This window comes from Malassezia restricta, chromosome V, assembly GCF_003290485.1.
Source record: "Malassezia restricta chromosome V, complete sequence".
In the NCBI taxonomy this organism is placed as follows: domain Eukaryota; kingdom Fungi; phylum Basidiomycota; class Malasseziomycetes; order Malasseziales; family Malasseziaceae; genus Malassezia; species Malassezia restricta.
The window spans coordinates 427,167-446,777 of NC_040197.1; the positions used below are offsets into that span (position 1 = coordinate 427,167).

Here is a 19,611-nt window from a genome sequence, read left to right on the forward strand (position 1 = left end):
CAGCTGGATTTCTGCATGGGCCTCCACACTATGAGCTAGCCAGGGGCGATCCAACCTCCACAGCAACGCTTCGTGAGCCCCGCCGCCACATTGATTTGCGCGAGTCATGTCAGAGACACGCGCGCGACGCGTGCCTGTGCCAACGTTGACGGATACACCGCGCACGAATGGTCTAAAGAAACTGAATTTGCCGACAGTAGGTGCGACTCAAGCTGCCGCAGATGCTGCGGCTGCTGCCATGAGCTCACCACCGTCCCTATCTCGCAGCGATCGGAGCGTCTCGATCGCAGATTCGGAGACAGCTGATGCCGAGCGCACAAGATATTTTCGAAGATACTCTTCTCTCCCTTCTGTGCCAAGCATGCCCAAGCCCGTCCTGAAGTTTGTCGATGCCTCACGCGGTGTGCTTTTTGCTCTCTCGCAGATGTACTCGGCTATTACGCAATACACCTCGGTATCGACGGATGAGCGGCTCGTGGCACACTTTTCTCGCATGCTTAGCATGTCGGTCAAGTCGATGAGCGTGCTTATAAATGCTCTAGACCGATTAGACGCCGTATCTTGTGCAGGCATGCCTGAACCTGTGCTTGTGCGCCATGTCTTGCAAGCATGTCATGATGCATTGCGCACATTTAGGCGCGCAGTGACGATGCTGCATATCCAGCTACCTCAGCTGGGACAGACGGTGGATCCTCGCTTCTCACGGACTCTTTTGCTGCTTTTGTACGGCAGCGTGGCCGAATTGCGGAATAGTGCCATGTTGATGGCCCCGCATGTAAGAGACGTCGTACCTTTTCTTGATAAACATGTATCATACGCCACGGTCGATGCGAGTACATCAGTTTCGTCGCACCGCACTGCACGCCAGCCAAGTCAAGCTGACGTATCTTTCGAAGAGACGGCGGAAATATCACAGCCAGCGTCGAGCACGCCTTTAAAAAAGTGTCCACAGCGCCTGGGTCTCCCTACAAATTCCGTGCGATCCCCAGGCGTGTCCCCTCGCGAGATACCCAAGCCCGATGCTTCGGCCCGCGGACCGCTCTCGCCCGGTACTGTGTCGAGCGCGTCAACGCGAATGCGCATGCTCTCTTCCAATACGTCAGGAGGTGAAGATGGATTGCTCCAGCTGCTACTGCAAGTGACGGACAATGCCATGCAAATATGGAGCGAGCTGGGCGACTATGTCCAAGCTGGCATGGAGCAGGGCCATGAGGAGGAACAAGATGCCACCCGTATAAAGCGCCTACGTGATGTAAACGAATCTTGCGCAAGTATGATGGACATGACCAAGCGACTGCAATGGACGCGCGATCGCGCGAGCGACGCTAACCTACGCACGTCCCAAGCTGACATGCACGATCTTTGGGAACAATGCAATCAGTTTGTGCGCGCCACCATCCATATCTCCACTCTCGTACGGGCTGTGTCCGTGACTTACCCTTTTCCCCGCGACCTCATGCGCGCCATGGGTGATCTGAACCAGGGCTGCGCCGCCCTCGCCGTCCATCTTCATCAGCTTTCACCCTCATGACCTCCACCTTTTCGTTCTCGACCATGATCTCCACATAGCCAACCTGGTAGCTATCACGTGATGATACCCTGTCTGTCCATGCGATCCGAGGCCACAGCGCGACGAGTTGCGTCCAGCCTGCTCCTTCTACGACGCCCATGGCCGAAGAGGCACGCGAGCGCACGCCGGCCGATGAGCGAGTGGCCCCGCATAGTGATGAAGAAGGGGAGGATCTCATGAAGGAGTCTGGCAACATCGTTGGTATGGATAGCAGCGATGATGAAGATGATGATGACGACGAAGAAGAGCAACGTCGTGTGGCAGAGGGTTTCATCGTGGATGAGAACGAGGAGGACGAAGAAGAAGGTGGAGAAAGCACACACAAGCGCAAACGGCGGCATCGTCATCGCGAGCTGGACGAGGAGCTAGACGAAGATGACCTAGCTCTGCTCTCAGAAAACACGCGACCTGAAGGCGCGCGTCACAAGCGTGCACGCCCAGCTGGCGAAGAGGAGCGCACCAACGAGCTTGCGCATATTTTTGACGATGAAGATGATGGAGCTCAGCAAGCGGACTACTTTGACGATGGTCTCGACGACTTTATCGAAGACGACGAAGAAGACGCTGAGATGAGCGGCCTCAATGAGGAAGAGCGTGAGGCGCGGCGACGTGAGAAACGGGAGGATCGCCGAAGGGCCCGCATGTCCGGGGCTCGTGTCGACCCACGCAAAGCGGGTATGGACCTCGAAGCCTGGGACGAAGTGCATGACATCTTTGGAAACGGAGAAGATTATGCATGGGCCCTGGAAGCAGACGATGAGCATGCGGAAGAGGCAAAGGCTCGCATGGACTACAAGGATATTTTTGAACCTGCACAAATCCGTGAGCGTCTGTTGACAGAGGAAGACGATCGTATTCGGCAGGTGGATGTGCCTGAGCGCTTGCAGCTACTGATTCCTGGTCAAGAGGGACTGGCTCTTCTGGAGCGGAAACTCACGGATGCGGAGCTTGATGATGCCGCACATTGGGCTTCAACACGTATTTCTCCGCGGTGTACGGCCGAGTTCTTGGAGGATTATGCCCCACATGCGCGGTTGCGTGCTGAATGGTTTGCGTGTGTGCGTCAAATGCTCGCCTATATGCTCAACGATATGCTCGAGGTGTCATTTCTGACGCAGCACCGCCTTGACGAGCTGGAGTACACGCCCATGGACGCGGTGCAAAAAACGACAACTACCCTCCTTGTACGACAAGAGCTCCTAACGCTGTATACGCTCGGCATCAAGTTCAAGTTGTTGCTGGCGAGAAAAGATTCTCTGCGTCAGACATTCGCTGAATTGTCAGCCGCGGCATTCGCTGGTCCTGATGTGGACATGTCGGAAGTGCATGCAACCGTGGAAGAGCTCCTAGCCCAGGCAAGTACATTGGAAGAAGTCACAGACATTTCCGAATGGCTCGCGATGCGCTTTGGGGAGCGATTCCGCGAGGCGACGGTGTTGGCCAAGGGCCACGAAGGTCACACACTCAAGCGACCTACGGTCTTGAGTGAGTACGAACAACGTAAGAGCACGCCACTTGCCCAGCTCGCCCAGCGTCTTGGTCTTTCGTCATCTCAGCTAGCCGACAATGTGGCGAGTGGCGTCCGGCAGCATGTGCCTGAAGACGAAAGCCGATTGCCTTTAGAAGTGGCAGACGAGTATGCTGGTCTGGCGCCCGGTGCAGGAAATGCGTCAACAGCTATGGCACTGGCGCGCTCGATTCTTGCGCACGAAATTAGTAAGGAACCTGCTCTGCGACGCGAAGTCCGCACGCTTTTCCGCCTATCAGCACTGCTAGACGTTGAGCCAAATGAGCGCGGCATGACACGTATTGATGAAGCGCACCCATACTACAACTTCAAGTTCCTGCGCGGCAAGCCCGTAAGTGCCGTGCTGCAAAATGCCTCGCAGTTCCTGCAAATGGTCCACGCCGAGGAAGAACGTCTCGTGCACGTGACGCTTCGTTTGCCCACCGACACGGCCAGCAAGTTGGAGCAGCGTCTGCAGGAGCAGTATGTTAGCGATGGCGTGAGCGCTCTCTCGCAGGCATGGAATGAGGAGCGTCGTGCCGTCGTCGAAGAAGTTTGTGCATCGTTTTTGCTTCCCTTGGGTCGTGCATGGGCACGTGAATGGCTTGTGGAAGAGTGTCGCGAATCGCTGCTACGGCACTGTGAGCAGCGCCTGACACAGCGTGTGGAGGGTGGCCCTGTACAGTCGGCGGGCATGCTGAGTCGTCAAAGAGATCCCAACTGGGATGAGCACGTATCGCGCGTGCCGCGTGTGTTGGCTGTATCACATGGCTCGGGCGATCCACGCACGAGTCAGATTGTGGCCGTGTCGCTAGATGAGGATGGTCATCTTATTGAGCGCGCAACCTTTGATTCACTTCGCGCGCCACTTGTACAGGATGAAGAAGCAGACGACCCGCGTGCCGGGTTTGTTGAGCTTATCAAGCGCCGGCATCCTGATGTCGTCGTGGTGAATGGGTTTAGTGCGCGGTCGCAGGACCTCAAGATGACCGTGAAAAGCCTGGTTGATGCAGCCTTCGATGAGCGTGTGCGTGAAGAAGGGCTCGAGGGTCTGGCAGCACAGCATCTGCGTATGGATGTGGTCAGTGTGTACGATGATGTCGCGCGTCTGTACCAACACAGCGCACGCGCCGCGGATGAGTTCCCAGAATTGAGTGTGTTGGCTCGTTACTGTGTGGGTCTCGCACGGTATGCGCAGTCCCCTGTCAATGAGTTTGCCGCACTTGGCGCGGATGTAACGGCCGTTCAGTTTGACCCTGCACAGCGCTTACTGCCTGCTGATCGTCTTCGCGCGTCCCTTGAGCGGGCGATTGTGATGCTCGTAAACGATATCGGTCTGGACTTGCAAACGGCACTGACCAACACGTATGTCCAGCACATGCTGCCCTTTATCGCTGGTCTTGGTCCACGTAAAGCGCAGGCTCTTTTGAACGGTATCCGGACGCGTCTGGATGGTATCGTTGTAAACCGTGAGGTGCTCGTGCGCCGCGGTATTTTGACTTTTGTCGTATGGAACAATGCCGCTTCGTTCCTGCGCATTGATCAAGATGCCGCGGCCGATGCAGCCGATGAGGACGCGCAGCCTGACGTGCTTGACGCCACACGTATCCACCCTGAAGACTATGATTTTCCGCGCCAAATGGCTCGAGATGCGCTTAACAAACACGAAGAGGACTTGGAAGGTGAGCATCCCAGCGTTGCATGCGCCGAGATTATGGAAGATGCCCGACCCTCAGAAAAGCTCGCAGCTCTTGACTTGGACAACTATGCCGCCATGTTGTGGGAACGCCGTGGTCTGCGCAAGCGTCTGACGCTCTTGACCTGCAAGCAGGAATTGATCCGGCCGTATGATGACTGGCGGCCGCCGCAGCTGCTGCCGACGGCCGAAGAGCTATTTATGATGTTCACGGGTGAAACACGCCGTTCGCTTGCCGAGGGCTATGTCGTGCCTGTGGTCGTAACGCGCATCGAAGAAGGCCGTGACATCGAAGGCCTTTTGCGGGTGCGTCTCGAGGCGGGTATGGACGGTGTCATTGCCGGTCGGGATATCATGCCGGGCTACAATTCACGCGACGTGCGTCTACGGCGTCTCTTCCGCTCTGGTCAGGCCCTAAACGCTGTGGTGGTCCATCTTGATATCCAACGAATGCGGGCCGAGCTCAGTTTGCGTGCTGAGGCATTTGAGCACGTGAACCCCGCACAAGGCCGCACGCCCGTGGACGCCATGTACTTTGATCATGAGCGTGCGCAGATGGCGATTGATGCGGCCGAAGAGCGCGCACGTCGTCGTCACCAAAACCGCATCGGGCGTCGTGTCATTGATCATCCCAACTTCCACAACTTCAATGCGATTCAAGCGCAAAACTTCCTGGCAACGCAGCCACGTGGCTCGGTGGTGGTTCGTCCCAGCTCTCGAGGTATGGACCACCTGGCTGTGACATGGAAGGTCGATGATGGCGTATACCAGCACATTGATGTGCTTGAGCTCGATAAGGAGAACGACTATGCCCTGGGTCGAATCTTGCGTGTGGCAGATATGGGCTCCTACGCTGATTTGGACGACCTGATCGTGAATCATGTGCGCCCGATGGCCTCTATGGTAGAGATGATGATGAACCACGAAAAGTACAAAGGGGCTGACGAGCAAGCATTGCACACGTATCTTACCAATGTGTCACTCGCGAACCCGACTCGTTCTGTATATGCCTTTGGCCTGAACAAACAGCACCCAGGCTACTTTGACCTGGCATTTAAGGCAAACAGCCAGGCGCCGATCCAGACGTGGCCCGTGAAGGTGCTGCCAGGCGCTTTCAAGTTGGGTCAGGCCACGCAGCTGGCCGATGTGGCGGCTCTGACCAATGCATTCAAGACGCAGTACATGGCTCAGACGAGCGGGGGCCGTGGGGATCGGACTTCAGCCCCTCATGGCGGTATGACGCCTGGCTATTACTATGGCGGCCGCACGCCGGGCCGCGGCGGTACGACGCCTGGTTACTATGGCGGAGCCACCCCCAGCTACGGTACCATGCCGGCCTACGGACATCCGCCGCCGCCACGTGGACCGCCTGGTGCGTCACGCTGGTGATGCTGTTAGTAGCGAGGCATAGTATCACATCGCTTGCGTGCGCCGAGAAGGTCGGAGTGACATGATATCTGCTCCACATGATCGGCTGCATGAATCCAAGAAAATAGAACCAATGAGTATAGGAGTTTGACGTCCACGTTCCTGTTTTCGTCTGTCCGTGGGGACCAACAGGCTCCATTTCTCGCACACGTGTGAGCCATACGCTGACCAGGTCGCCTTTTGCGGAAATGATGGGCCAATGATACACTCTGTATTAGACGAACAGTCGTGCTCGTCTCCCAAACAATGTGCCTCGCGGTGTTATATAGCTAGGGTTGACGTGATCGCGACTAGGCACACCCTCAGCCTGATATGTTCATCACGAAGGCCTTTGCTGCCCTGGCAGCCTTTGTCGCAGTGGCTGTGGCTGATGAGTACAGCCTCAAAGACATTAAACACATTGTGCTGTTCATGCAGGAGAACCGTGCCTTTGACCACTATTTCGGTACGATGGCAGGTGTGCGCGGCTTCAAGGACCCGAACGTGCACATCTCTAACAACACTGGCAAGAGTGTCTTCCACCAGCCCGTTGACGCCAAGAAGATCAAGGCATCCAGCCGTCCTACGGACGACACGTCGGAACTTATGCCTTGGCACTTGAACTGGCAGGGTGGTGACTGGAAGAACCGCACGCAGTGCATGCTGACCGGTTCGAACAGCTGGAAGGCGAATCACGCCGCCTGGAACCATGGCCAGATTGACCAGTGGGTGAACGCCAACACGCCCTACAGTATTGGTTACTACCGTCGCGAGGACGTGCCCGTACACTTTGCCTTGGCTGAGTCGTTTGTTGTGGGTGACGCTTACTACGAATCGGCTATTGCCTCGACGCACCCGAACCGCGCTATTCATCTGACGGGCTCGCTGAACTCCAACGGCAGTGCCGTGGGAGGCAATCCACAGGAGCTGGGCGGTCCTGTCGTCGACAACACGGCCACACCTGGCTGCTTGTACAGTTCTGACGGCGTGCCATACTCTTGTCGTCCACTCAAGTGGAAGACGCTGCCAGAGTACCTGCTCGAGGCTGGCATTTCGTTCATGGCTTACCAGGACTTTGATAACTTTGGTGAAGACACGCTTGTGTCATTCACGCAGTACCAAGATGCTGCTCAGCGCAAGCAGAAACTGGCCAAGGTTGGTGTCTCGTTCCCTGGTCTCGAGAAGTTCTACAAGGATGCTGAGGAGGGCAACCTTCCGGAGGTTTCGATCATCTTTGTGCCTGAGTACCTCTCAGAGCACCCGCCGTATATGCCTGACGATGGTGCTTGGCTTCACCGCAAGGTGACCGAATCGCTTATGCACGGTAAGCACTGGAATAACACCGCCCTAATTGTGTCGTACGACGAGACGGGTGGTTGGGCCGACCACGTGCTGGGTCCTATCGCCTCAAGGGACACGCCCGGTGAATGGATGAAGGATCCATTCACGCCTTCGAATGGTCTGCAGCCTATCGGCCCTGGTTTCCGTGTGCCCTTCTACATTGCATCGCCTTTTACGCGTAAGGGTGGTGTATTTACCGAGCATGCCGCTCACGAGAGTCAGACGCTCTTTATTGAGGAGTGGGCCAAGGCCAACGGCAAGCCGTTCCACGTGAAGGAAATGAACCACTGGCGCCGTCAGCAGCTCAGCAACCTCGTGAACGCCTTTGACTTCTCCAAGATTGACACAAGCATCCCCAACATTCCCTCGGTGCGCACGCCCTCGAAGGATCCGATTCGTGACCAGTACAACGGTGCTTTTGTGTGTCAGCTCAAGTACCGCAACACTATTCAGCCTCACGTTCCCTACGGTAAGCAAAAGGAGGAAGATGCCCTGAAGGTGGAACGCGGCTACAAGCCCGTCCGTGGTCATCTGAGCGAGGGTCGTTACCTCCGCTTTGAAGCTGACCATGGCCACGTGCTCTCATGGAAGGATGAGAACAAGCTCACCACGAAGAAGAGCGACAGCAAGTACGATGAAGACACTCTGTTTGTGCTGTCGTGGCTGGGATCGGAGCCGAAGGACAACCGATTCAATGTGGCCAACATGAAGCGTGACAAGTTCTTTACGAGCGACCTCAAGCTTACCTCTGACCGCCGCTCGGCCGCCAAGTTTGCTTTGGTCGACCAGGGTAACGGTAAGGGCCACTCGATTGTCGAGGAGCAGTCGAAGAAGCATATTTCGGTCGACAAAAACGGCGAGATTTCGCTCAAGGATGGTGATGCTACAATGTTCAAGACGTTTAGTGTGACGCTGTAATGGTATAGTTGCTAATTTGGTTGGTATGCGTTATACAGTTTACAAGTCTAGGACGGGGAGGGCGAGGTGGATGGAGAGGCGGTCGTGATGGGTGAAGCGCTTTCGTGTTTCATCGTGGAAGGCCACGACACACGCACGGGCGGGGTATGGCTAGTCTCGCGGCTTGTGCTGACTTTGCCGCTACCCCAGCGAAGGTTGCGTCGTAATGGTTGGCGTACAGGCACGCCCGGAGGGACCACTGTGGGATGGCAATTGGCAGGAATGGACACCGGCGTCCCCAGCGAGTGCTGTTGCACCGTTAATGCCTCCAGCGTATGCTCCCGCTTCACAGTCGGTTGAATCGGCGACGGTTCGGGCTTTACTTCAGGTTTGCGAGCCTCGGCGGCTTCGTCAGCCGTCTTACGTATCCGTGGTGGTGTGACAGAAGCCTGTTGCGCTAGTCGAGCTTGCCGCCTTGTGCGACCCTCAACACCACCTGACCAGAAAAGAGCCAGATTCGATACAGAGGTCCGTTCTGGGCCATGAGTGGCAATCACGGGCTTGACAGGAGATTCGGGACGACTGAATTTGTCCTGCATATCTGATGCTTCACGGAACGGTGGACGGCACCCCCGTTTTGATACACAGCTCACTTCGGCGTCAGATGTATTGTTTTGCATCATTTTATCGTCCGAAGAATCCTTACCGCAAGTGACAGATGTTTTTTGCTTTTTCGACGTGGTATTCTGTCGAGTCACGTCACTGTGTTTATCCATGGATAAATTCGTGCGCCGTCGACGTCTTTCGCCTTCTGGTGCACCCCAGTAGGACGCTAGCACATCGGTGCTCGCTCCCTGGCCAAGAATCCGAGGAGCCTTATGCAGTTCATGAGACGTATCACTCGGCTTCCGACATCTTTGTTCTAGACGCGGAGATCCAGATTCACTAGAAGACGAGTCGTAGCAGGGTTTCTCACGCACAGGACTCAATTTGACGGGCGACGAGATAGCAGGCGCAGGCTGAGGCTTTTTGGACGGGCGAGGTGGCCTGATCCTTGTCCGTGAGCGAGACGTTTGGTCAGCAGGATTCTCTTTGGGTGACCGATATGGCCAATCACACTTGAATAACTTGTAGTGTCGTTCACACCGGGCACATTCGTCAGGTGTCCACCATTTTTCTGGCGCACGGAACGCACTATGACACGTGAGGCATTCACAATTCGGCCCATTCGCATCAGGATTCACTTGAAAAGCCATTATATGATCGGGCTCGGATATAGCAGCCTGCTCAGCAGCTGCGCGTGCAGAGGATGAACGTAGTTTGCGTGTGTCTTTTTGAGACGCTTTAGTCTCATCGCTTTCACGACATTCTTGCTCGTCGTTGGCTCCAGTACATCGGAAAAAGCCACGACCAAGTCTCTCACACGTAGTACACATGCATTCTTTATTTCCCGCTTCGAAGTAATTATCTCCATAGTACGTCGTAATTTCTTCATTGCATTGAATGTTGCGTATGCATCGAATAGTAAGTGTCTGGCCAGTGCGGCGAAATTCTGCGTTGGGCCGACAGTCATGATTGATGAAGCGAGCGGGACCCAATAAAAGCTGACTGCATTTTCGTCGCGAAGATCGGATGACAGAAAAGTCTCGCGGGGGTCTAGCATGACCATCGCGTACATCCTTGTCCCGAGCCTCAGCAGCTTCGTCCCGGAGTGCCTGGTCATCTTCGGGCGTCAAGTCTTTTAACGCCGCTGTGCAATATGTTATGATTTCATCTGGGTGGTAGGGACGAAGAGCCATGACACATAGATCCGTGCGATTTGGAGATAAGTACGCATTGTATCGACCCTCGTCGGATACTTTCTCAAGCGCTTTGACGCGCTCTAACCGTGCTGTGCGATAACGGTAGGTGATGGCGTATTCAAATCCGGCATCGGGTAAATACGTCTGCAAGTACCGCTGAATGTGACTTTCGTTAAAAAATACAACGTACTTTTCAAATACTCGTTTCTGAGCTGGCGTTTTCAAGCACATGTGCTTGCGAACAATAGGAAGTCTGAATGGTGAGAATCGGTGGCAATACATACTCGCAGAACTTTTCCATTCCCTTGGACACATTCTGTTCCCAAATCACATTTTGCTGTACGATTTTCTTAACGGCATGTCGGTCAAAGCGCATGGGTCGAAACGCCGGGTTCATCTTGTGCGTGACAATATCAGGCTCGAACTCCAAGGAGTCGACCAACATGCAGGATAGTAAATCATCATCGGCTGTGATCTCCTCCATAATATCTTGTAGTTGATGGAAGGATTTGTTTTTTATCACTGCGCGCACACGCGTCTTAGTCGGACGCGCGGCTGCTCACAGATCGTATATGGTGCACGGTCGTAAAGCTTGCATGCAAGCGAGTCGGGCGCCTTTGGGAAAATTTGCCCCGCTTTGTAAGCATGCAGAAGTGGGACATGGGAACGCCGCAAGAAACGCAGACCTGACCAACTCGGGCCGCCAGGCAGGGGAATATGACGCAGAAATCACTGTCTACTGGTAGAAATCGAGCCTATTGTCATCACCCTTCTTGGAGATTTGCTTGAAAGCTTCATCAAAGTCACCAGGCAGTACAACGTAGCGGTTTTTGCGCACAGCCTGTAGACCTGCAGCCTGGCACACAGAGGCAATTTCAGCACAAGAGAGTTTATCAGGCCGACTCACATAGTCCTCGAGATCCACATCCGGGCTGAGGTTCATGCGACCACATATAGTTTGGAAAATCAAACGCTTTTCGCGTCTGTTGGGCAGAGGGAACTCGATCTTGCGATCCAGACGACCAGGACGAAGCAAGGCTGGATCGAGAGTATCGGCACGGTTCGTGGCCATAATGACCTTGACATTGCTTCCCTGATCGAAACCGTCCATTTGGGTTAAAAGTTCCAGAAGAATACGCTGCACTTCGCGATCGGCACCCGTCTGAGCATCGAATCGCTTGGTTGCAATGGCATCAATCTCGTCGATGAAAATAATCGACGGTGCATTTTCACGTGCTAAACGGAATACATCACGCACCATACGGGGTCCTTCACCGAGATACTTTTGCACGAACTCGGAACCAACCACACGAATGAACGAGGCCGTCGTGGCGTTAGCCACGGCCTTGACAAGCATGGTTTTTCCTGTTCCTGGTGGACCGTACAAGAGAACACCTTGAGGCGGATCAATACCAATCTGGTGGTATAAGTCAGCCTGCACAAGCGGAAGCTCGACGGCTTCGCGAATCTCCTGCTTTTGGACGTCCAAACCGCCAATGTCCTGGTAGGTTTCAGTGGGTCGTTCAGACTGGCTCATCATAACAATGCTCGAGTCTGACTCTGGTGGCAGCACTTCCACGAGCGAGTTGGAGTGGCGGTGAAGAGCCACACTGCTACCGGGACGGAGCAACTCGCGGTCGATCGTGGACAAGATGCGCACCACATAGTTGGAGCCAGTTGTTGAGCCAACGATACCTGTTGTCTGATCAATTGGTTCAAGGAATTGACCGATCACGAGAGGCACAGACTGAATGCGCTTAACTTCTTCCTGAGCACGAACAAGTTCGCGTTTCAGGTTGCGCTGTTCATCTTTCACGTATTCTTCCATTGTGGTGAGGAATTCGAGCTGTTGCTGAAGCTTCTTGTAGTGATAGTACACATCCTTTGGCTTTGAAGCGCTAAAGGATCCGCGCGAGTTGGAACTCGAAGCATGTGTGTCAGCAGGTACTATGCCAATTTCTTCCATGCTGTGGTAGAGGAACAAGGGATGTAGGTGATCGGTGGAATGACGACCATCGAGTGTGTGGAGGTGTGTACTTTGTCAGCAGAGATCAGCGCTTACGCAGCCTGTGTGTTGGCACATCACATCGTGCCATTCTACGTATGTGAACTGATGTAGGAGCAACGACGTTGTGTGTGCAAGTTGTGCGACTATGAGTAAAGTTCGCGTCTATACTTTTCCTTGCCGCCCTGTGGCGGTGTAGGCTACGGAAGGACGCCAGAGCCAAACTTGTCCGGTATGCAGAACGCGAGCATGCAAACGTTGTCACGCGTCATACGACTGAAACACGAGCTGGATACATTCGTAGCATGTTGCCATGTATAGATGAGTTTCTGGACGTGGTACGATAGAAAGGTTGGCTGAGTCATAAATGTTCATGGCAAAAGGATGGAGCTTGCCGTTATTCGACACCATTGACATGAGCCATCCACAACGAGAGAGCAGCGAAATGACCATGGCCGTGCTGGCATGTGGTACCATGGGTACAGCGATTTTGTCAGGTGTACTTGACTTTCAGCTTTCTATGGAAAATGGCGATAACTCCAAAGACCTGGCCGCCACGTCGCAACATGGCGAGAGCTTTGAGCGAGTTCCGCTCCCCAAGAAGTATATCGCTACTGTAGGTCGTGACTCGACCGCGAAACGTTTGGCGTCGACATTCTCAGAAGCTGGTCACTCGAATGTAGAGGTGTTTCAGCAGCGCAATGTCGAAGCAGTGCGACGCTCTGACATTGTATTGCTGTGTACCAAGCCCCAGCGTGTGTCTGAGTTTATGAGCGAGCCAGGCATGAAGGAGGCGCTAGAGAACAAGATTCTCGTAAGTATTGCAGCTGGCACGACGATCAACACGATCCAAAAGGTGGTGCCGCCATCGACCAAGGTGGTGCGTGCGATGCCCAACACGCCGTGCCGTATTCGAGAGGGCATGACAGTGATCTCTGATGTGACATGGCTTACGCACCTGGAGCGAGATTTGATCGCCACGATCTTCTCCGCGGTGGGTAAATGCAACTTTTTGGATGAAAAGTACTTTGACGCGGCCACAGCCCTCGCCGGCTCAGGTCCAGCGTTTGTGACGCTGTTCCTCGAGGCCATGACCGACGGCGGCGTCATGATGGGTCTTCCGCGTGCTGAGGCGCTTGAATTGGCTGCGCAGACGATGCAGGGTGCAGCGCGTATGGTGCTCGAATCTGGCACGCACCCTGCAGCGATCAAAGACAGTGTCACGACGCCTGGTGGATGCACGATTGCTGGGCTTTTACAGATGGAAGATGGCCGTGTGAGGTCGACGGTAGCACGTACGATCCAGACTGCAGCCGAGCACGCTGCTGGTCTTGGCAAAAGCAGTTAGTATGGACAGGTCGGGGTATCTAAAGTCTACGAGAATCGAGACACGTAGTGTTCCTGCCAAAGAGTCGTGGACAGTGGTGTTTGGAGAGCGTCATCCAGCATATTCGCCTCGAACCAACGCTTATCCAGCAGCTGCTGATATACGTGGGCCGGCATGATGAGCATAGAAAAGTGGTAGATCCACAAACCCAGCCAAATACCGGTCGTGACGAGGAGTAAATGGACCATCAAGCTCCACAACAGACGTGCAGGGGGGGTATCATGCGTGCTATTATGAGCTGTTTGAGCTTCAGCAGCGTGGGTCAAAGTCCCTGTCGGCGAGTCTGGTGCAGGGGCAGTCGATGGGGTGGGCGCGACGTGATCATGCACATCCGAGACGGGCTCTTCTGGCGAGGATGTCCATTCGCCGAAGGGCGCCAAGTCCTCGGCCAGAACAGGTCCTGGTTGCTCCGACACGTCGTGCAGAGCACGAAGTTCCTGCTCTAGTTGTTCGTGGATCTTACGCGAATGGTCCACCTCCTGTTGCAGTTGCTCGGCATCTGAGTGCACGCGTTCCAGTGCATGAATTATGCCTTCGAGGCCGGAAATAGCCTCGCGCTGAGCATCACACGTAGCTCGAAGACCATGCAAGTCGGTGACGTAAGCTTGGCACGTCGCCTGCAAGGACGTGAGTTGTGCGACATGTTCGGCCTCTTGCTTTTCGAGGTCGGAAAATGACGCCATCTGCTGCTGTAGGTGAGTATCGAGCTGTCGGGCGGAGCGCCTTTGTGTATCACGGTCTTCTTTAATCTGTGTGATAGACGCTTCCAGCTCGTGGACACGACTTTCAAGCGTGAATCCGTGTGAGTGAGCCTGTTCGAGATCGCGACGGAGGCCATAGATCTCGCGCTGTAGTGAAGTGCATGTGGCGTCACTCAGCTTCTTTTCGTGCGAAAGGATCTGGTGATCCGAATGTAGTCGATCCAATTGCTCATTCACACGCGCGAGTTTGCGAATCAGAGCTGAGCGGGCCGTAATGCCTGCCACATCAGGTTCGGAGCTTGTCACGGGCACCTTAGAAATTATGCGACTTGTTGACGCTGGTAGCGGCATAGGCGTACGCGGCGCAAAGGCGCTACGATGCTTGGCAGGGCTCTCTGGCGCCACGGAGTCAAGTGTCGTATCTGGCGTCGCACTGCCCTGTTTTCCCTCAAAAAGGGATGCATTTGATCCATCATCAGTGGATGAATCCGTCTCATTCTCTAGCGAGCGTATCATGCTGAGAAACTCGTCTACACCAATCGCAAGCGAGCTGTTTTCGCGTGCAAATGTAGTGATCTGCAAGGCGACCTCACCATCTACAATAGGGGCACCACATTTGGCTGTGTACGAATCCATCACATCTAAAATGTCCTTCGCAGTGAGTGTGTCACCGCCATGCTCGTCAAAAAGAGTCCGGACCACACCCTCATCACAACGTGACATGTTGATCGTGGTAGGTAGTGTGAAACAAACTATGTGAGTGGAGTTGGGCGGCCGCTCGGGCCGTAGAAAGTGGAGGATACACGCGTTGCATCGCTGTTCGACGACATGCCACAGCGGATTGCGCTGGAGCTGCAGGCGCTTGTCGCCGAGACGCGACGCAAGTATCCGGATGTTAGACAGAGCGCCGACCACTTGCTGGCACAATGGCAGGCTGATGCAGATCGTACTGTGTCGGAGCTGCAGTCTTGCAAGGATCCATCGTCCCATGCCCTCTTGCAGATGATTGTGTTGGCTTGTGAGACACGCTCCCCGAAGGTAATTCAGCTGGCTCTGTCGCTCCTGCAAAGCAGTATACCACTCCGTATTTTACCGGACACGTCGCTTGCTACAGTGATCGATACGCTACATACGCTTCTCTCTGCACCCGGACGAACAGACGTCGATGTACAGCTCAAGATCCTCCAAATTGTCTCATCCCTCCTCGTAACGTATGCCAATGTGACATCAGAGCTGCTGTCGCGTGCTCTCATGCTCTGTTTCACGCTATACGAGCACTCGCGCGTCGTTGTCGTAAGTTCCACCGCCGCTGCGATGCTCCGGCAGAACGTCATGGTGGTGTTTGAAAAGGTACAAAGCGAGGACCAATCCTTCGACGCCATTCAGAACGAAGACGCAGCTGTGAATGCACCTCTGCCCGTGGGTACAGCCGAACTGCCCAGTGGTCCTGTGACACTCTTTCCGTGTGCCGCCGATGTGTATCATTTGCTAAACGACTTGTGTGCGTTGGCCGATGGACAGCCAGCCCAATTTTTGCCACTCGACACCCTGTCCAAGCCTTTCGTGCTGGAGCTTTTGGAGAGTGTGCTGACGACTCAATCCTCCCTCTTCCAGCGGCACCCGGAACTCGTGTACATATTGCGGAGTGCCGCCTGTCCCTTTTTACTCAAGGCACTCAGCAAGCCACCGGCCTCGTTTTCTGTATACATTCGCGTTATGCGACTGGTAGCACTATTACTTTGTGAGTATCACAAGGAAATTGTGCTCGAAGTCGAAATGCTCCTGCGAGCCCTCTTGGACACACTCGACGAAAAGCATGCGCTTTGGCAACGGGTCTTGGCCTGGGAAACCATGCGCTCGCTAAGCGCAGACAGCGCTTTTCTGACCTTTTTGTGGGATCAATTTGATGGACAGGCAGAGCCTATCTGCGTATTAGGAAGGCTCGTCGAGTGTGTGCAGCAGTTTTCCCGAAGGCTACGTTCGACACTCGTCGTGGACGACGCATTAGCTGCGGCGCTTGAACAGCGCCCAGACGTGCCACACACACCGACGATGCACTCCACACATACGATGTATGATGTCGCTATGGCAGGCATGCGTAGTGCCGCGGAAGGACTGCTCAGCTCGAAAGCCGAGATGCTTGTGGAGACAAGTGAGCCGCATGTGCCGCTCCTGGATCAGCTCGATAAGACGGATGCGCCCGTGCCTGGATCGAGTGCTTTGCCGACCACCTATCTTCCGTGTCTTGTTTTGCAATCGCTTGTGCGTTTGTCGCATAACCTTGCCGAGGCGCAACAGGCTGCGATATTTGCCGCTTATACCCGACCCATCAATGAAGGACTCACTGTGTTTTTGACAGTGCAGGGGGCCGATCTGTTCTTTGAGCAGACGCTCGATGCGCTCGTGCACATGGCCTGTGCCGCAGGCGTGGCGCAGTGTGCCACAGAACGCGATTTGATCCTTGCTACGCTGTGTGACCTGGCCGTGCCAAGTGCTGCGTACAGTGGCCAGGCGTTGGGTACTCGAAATCTCGGGGCGCAGGCTGCTCTGGCGTACGTTTGTGCGTCTCTGGGCCAGCATCTCGGGTCACGATGGCGAGCTCTTCTCCAATGTGTGTGCCAAGCACTTGTATGCCTTCGTAAGGGCGACGATGAAACGGTGCATACGCCGGCAGAGACGCTGCGATGGCCCGATGACAAGCCCAGTTGGCTGGCGCCTTCGACGATCGAGTCTCTCGGGCGGCTGCTGCGCGGCGTCTTTGTATCAGCTGCCAACCTCGACCATGAGGGGATGGATACATTTGCGGGTATTTTCACACAATTGATTGCGGATCGGTCGCGCGGGACACATGATGCGACGTCGCACATGATGCTGATCGAATGGGAGCGATTTGTGCGCGCTGCGGCGCCGCGTATCGTCGAACGCATGCCCGAGGGACCTTGGTCATCCATGCACGTGCTGATGCGCTTGCTGTGGGACGAGCGCATGACGCCTGTGCGTCGCATTGATATAGCACAGGTGTGCGACGCCTGTATCTATACCTTGTGGTGCACGCCGCTTATGGACAATGGCGAGCAGCCACAGGAGATGCTCAGGGCTTTGGCGCGCCAAGGTATACTGGAACGACGCACAGGGTCTACGGATGTATCGGTACGGAACGCTGCGCTCAGCACGCTGCATCGCATCCTTGAGTCGCAAGTACATATGCTGAGACGCACGAGCTATGGGTGGGAGCACGTCTTTGCGATGTGTGAGGCAGCCGCGAAGGACGCCAGTGCTATCCGCGCCTCTGGCGCTGCGCCTATGCCTCTACTGCGCACTGCTTTTGCATGCATGCAGTCCGTGTGTGCTTCGTACTTACCCATGCTCAACGACGCAGAGTTGGTGCTGTGCATCAATGCGCTGCCGAGCTTTAGCATGCAGACGGAGGACGTGGCGATGGCCCTCCAAGCGAATGGCACGCTGTGGGACTTGACAGAGAGCATTGAGCGCCGTGATCGTGAGCAGGCAGTCGAGCTGTGGCTGGTGTTACTACAGCGCCTGCGCGACGTGGCACAGGTGCCACAGGCGAATATGGCCGAATGTGCGCTAGCCAACTTATTTCAGGTGCTGCTGCAGTACCACTTGTCTTTTCGTGCAGAGGACTGGATACGCGTGCTCTCCGATGTACTGCTTCCTCTCGTTGAGGGCGAACACGCACCGGCACGCGCTTTTCATGGCACTGCCCGCGTCGTGGCAATGGTGCCAGCGTTGCGAACGGATCCTGCGTGGCCTGCCATGTGGGCGCGCTGGCTCCACGCCATGGAAGAGACTGTGGCGCGTGAGCCTTCGGATGACGTGATGCGTGTCATGCTGGAGGCCCTGCACAGCGTACTGCATCTGCAAGACGATACACAGGCATGGTGGCACGAGGCATGGCCGACAGTGCTGCGCCTGTGTGATACCCAAGCTCGCATGTCCATGCCGGATCTGGGTCTCCTGGCTGATATGCTGTACATGCTGTTTGTAAAGCGGTCCCGTGTGGATGAGTCTGCCTCTATGCTTCATGCGCTTCATAGCTGCATGCGCCGCGGACTCAGCGTGGCCGATGCGCTCTCTCTGTCCCATCTTCGAGAGCTCGTGAGACATGTGCAGGCTTCCTTTGACTTTCTGGCCACGCAGACCACGGTGCGGCCGAAAGTACTCGATGAACTCGTGCGGTGTACCGATATGGCCTACGCCGCATCTTTACATGCCAAACATGTGCGCATGCAAGCACTATACACAGAGCTCACAGGCGAGTGGATGGCTCAATGGTTGCGTATTCTCGAGCAAGAGGCAGGCACCCCAGACGCATGCCTGGCCTCTATGCTTCGCGTGCTTGTGAGGCCGCTCAAGGCGTGCCCGGAGCCCGGTGTGCCGAGCGCATGGTGTGTCGTGTGCAGAGCTTTGGTGCGGATCGCAGAATATGGAACCGAGGTCGAGACAGAAGAGTATTGGCATACCTTATTTGATGCCATGGCCACGGCCATGTGTGCAGATGCGCATAGTATGCCCACGGACGAAGAGGATGCATGTGCGCTCCATCTCTTGGCGTGCTTGGAACATGTCTTACCCAAGGCAGGAGCTCAGCAAGCGGCGCAGCCGGCCTTGACGCAGTTCCTGCCTCGTGCACTAGAAGCGACGCACTTGTACGCGGCATGGGGCACGCTGACGCAGCCGTGCCAGCCAACGCCCCGCGAGCGTATGGTCTACGAGACGTGGCACGTACTTTTTCGCCAATGCTCCTCGACATCGACGCCTGGTGGCAAGGCTATCGCTGTGCGTCTCTTGCCCATGATCGTGGCGCGATGTCAGTGTATCTTGCAAGCATTCATGGACGATGCCCGGATCCGCGGCAGCATACCTCTCCCGCGTGTGCGTGTAGAAGAAGCCAATTTCCTTTTGCGAGCTCTTCTGACACTTCGTGCGCCTACACACGTGTACCAAGGTCATGCGTACGCTGCAGATGCTCATCTCTTCGTGTTAAGTCATGTCCTGGACGATATTGCGACCGCACGCGCTGATGCTTGTCTGCAGATCGCTCATGTCGGCACGTCGCTGCCGCCGATACCACCTGCCATCCCAGCGAACAGCCCAGACACCTGCCCCCAGGCCTTGGCCGCCGCCGGAGTGGCACGCCGCACGGCTTTACTCACGTGATGGTGCACAGACCCCTTGTTCTTGATGAACAAAGAGGACAAAGAAACTTGCCTAGGACGAAATGTATATAGGGACACACAGGATCGGCATGTCGGGTTTGTATGGATCCAGTGAGTG

The 19,611-nt window shown here is 55.3% G+C and overlaps 8 protein-coding genes across 8 annotated transcripts; 5 read left to right on the top strand and 3 right to left on the bottom strand.

Annotated features, from left to right (window-relative positions):
* Positions 1 to 106: 106 nt before the first annotated feature.
* Positions 107 to 1,531, top strand: MRET_3086 (RAM signaling pathway protein domain protein; the record flags this gene model as incomplete). The annotated part of the gene is made up of 1 exon (XM_027629713.1): positions 107 to 1,531. One exon carries the CDS (start codon positions 107 to 109, stop codon positions 1,529 to 1,531), a length of 1,425 nt encoding a protein of 474 aa, XP_027485763.1.
* A 137-nt stretch (positions 1,532 to 1,668) lies between these two features.
* On the top strand, positions 1,669 to 6,162 carry MRET_3087 (transcription elongation factor SPT6; the record flags this gene model as incomplete). Its single annotated transcript, XM_027629714.1, has 1 exon — positions 1,669 to 6,162. The coding sequence occupies one exon, from the start codon at positions 1,669 to 1,671 to the stop codon at positions 6,160 to 6,162; it is 4,494 nt and encodes a 1,497-aa protein (XP_027485764.1).
* Positions 6,163 to 6,513: 351 nt separating this feature from the next.
* MRET_3088 (phospholipase C) lies at positions 6,514 to 8,439 on the top strand (the record flags this gene model as incomplete). Its single annotated transcript, XM_027629715.1, has 1 exon — positions 6,514 to 8,439. The coding sequence occupies one exon, from the start codon at positions 6,514 to 6,516 to the stop codon at positions 8,437 to 8,439; it is 1,926 nt and encodes a 641-aa protein (XP_027485757.1).
* Positions 8,440 to 8,486: 47 nt separating this feature from the next.
* Positions 8,487 to 10,704, bottom strand: MRET_3089 (histone-lysine N-methyltransferase SUV420H; the record flags this gene model as incomplete). The annotated part of the gene is made up of 3 exons (XM_027629716.1): positions 8,487 to 10,386; positions 10,411 to 10,473; positions 10,505 to 10,704. The coding sequence occupies 3 exons, from the start codon at positions 10,702 to 10,704 to the stop codon at positions 8,487 to 8,489; spliced, it is 2,163 nt and encodes a 720-aa protein (XP_027485758.1).
* Positions 10,705 to 10,956: 252 nt separating this feature from the next.
* MRET_3090 (26S proteasome regulatory subunit T3) lies at positions 10,957 to 12,186 on the bottom strand (the record flags this gene model as incomplete). The annotated part of the gene is made up of 1 exon (XM_027629717.1): positions 10,957 to 12,186. One exon carries the CDS (start codon positions 12,184 to 12,186, stop codon positions 10,957 to 10,959), a length of 1,230 nt encoding a protein of 409 aa, XP_027485714.1.
* A 454-nt stretch (positions 12,187 to 12,640) lies between these two features.
* Positions 12,641 to 13,573, top strand: MRET_3091 (pyrroline-5-carboxylate reductase; the record flags this gene model as incomplete). The annotated part of the gene is made up of 1 exon (XM_027629718.1): positions 12,641 to 13,573. The coding sequence occupies one exon, from the start codon at positions 12,641 to 12,643 to the stop codon at positions 13,571 to 13,573; it is 933 nt and encodes a 310-aa protein (XP_027485713.1).
* Positions 13,574 to 13,599: 26 nt separating this feature from the next.
* Positions 13,600 to 15,036, bottom strand: MRET_3092 (uncharacterized protein; the record flags this gene model as incomplete). The annotated part of the gene is made up of 1 exon (XM_027629719.1): positions 13,600 to 15,036. One exon carries the CDS (start codon positions 15,034 to 15,036, stop codon positions 13,600 to 13,602), a length of 1,437 nt encoding a protein of 478 aa, XP_027485712.1.
* Positions 15,037 to 15,141: 105 nt separating this feature from the next.
* Positions 15,142 to 19,494, top strand: MRET_3093 (endosomal peripheral membrane protein; the record flags this gene model as incomplete). The annotated part of the gene is made up of 1 exon (XM_027629720.1): positions 15,142 to 19,494. The coding sequence occupies one exon, from the start codon at positions 15,142 to 15,144 to the stop codon at positions 19,492 to 19,494; it is 4,353 nt and encodes a 1,450-aa protein (XP_027485711.1).
* Between the last annotated feature and the right edge of the window lie 117 nt (positions 19,495 to 19,611).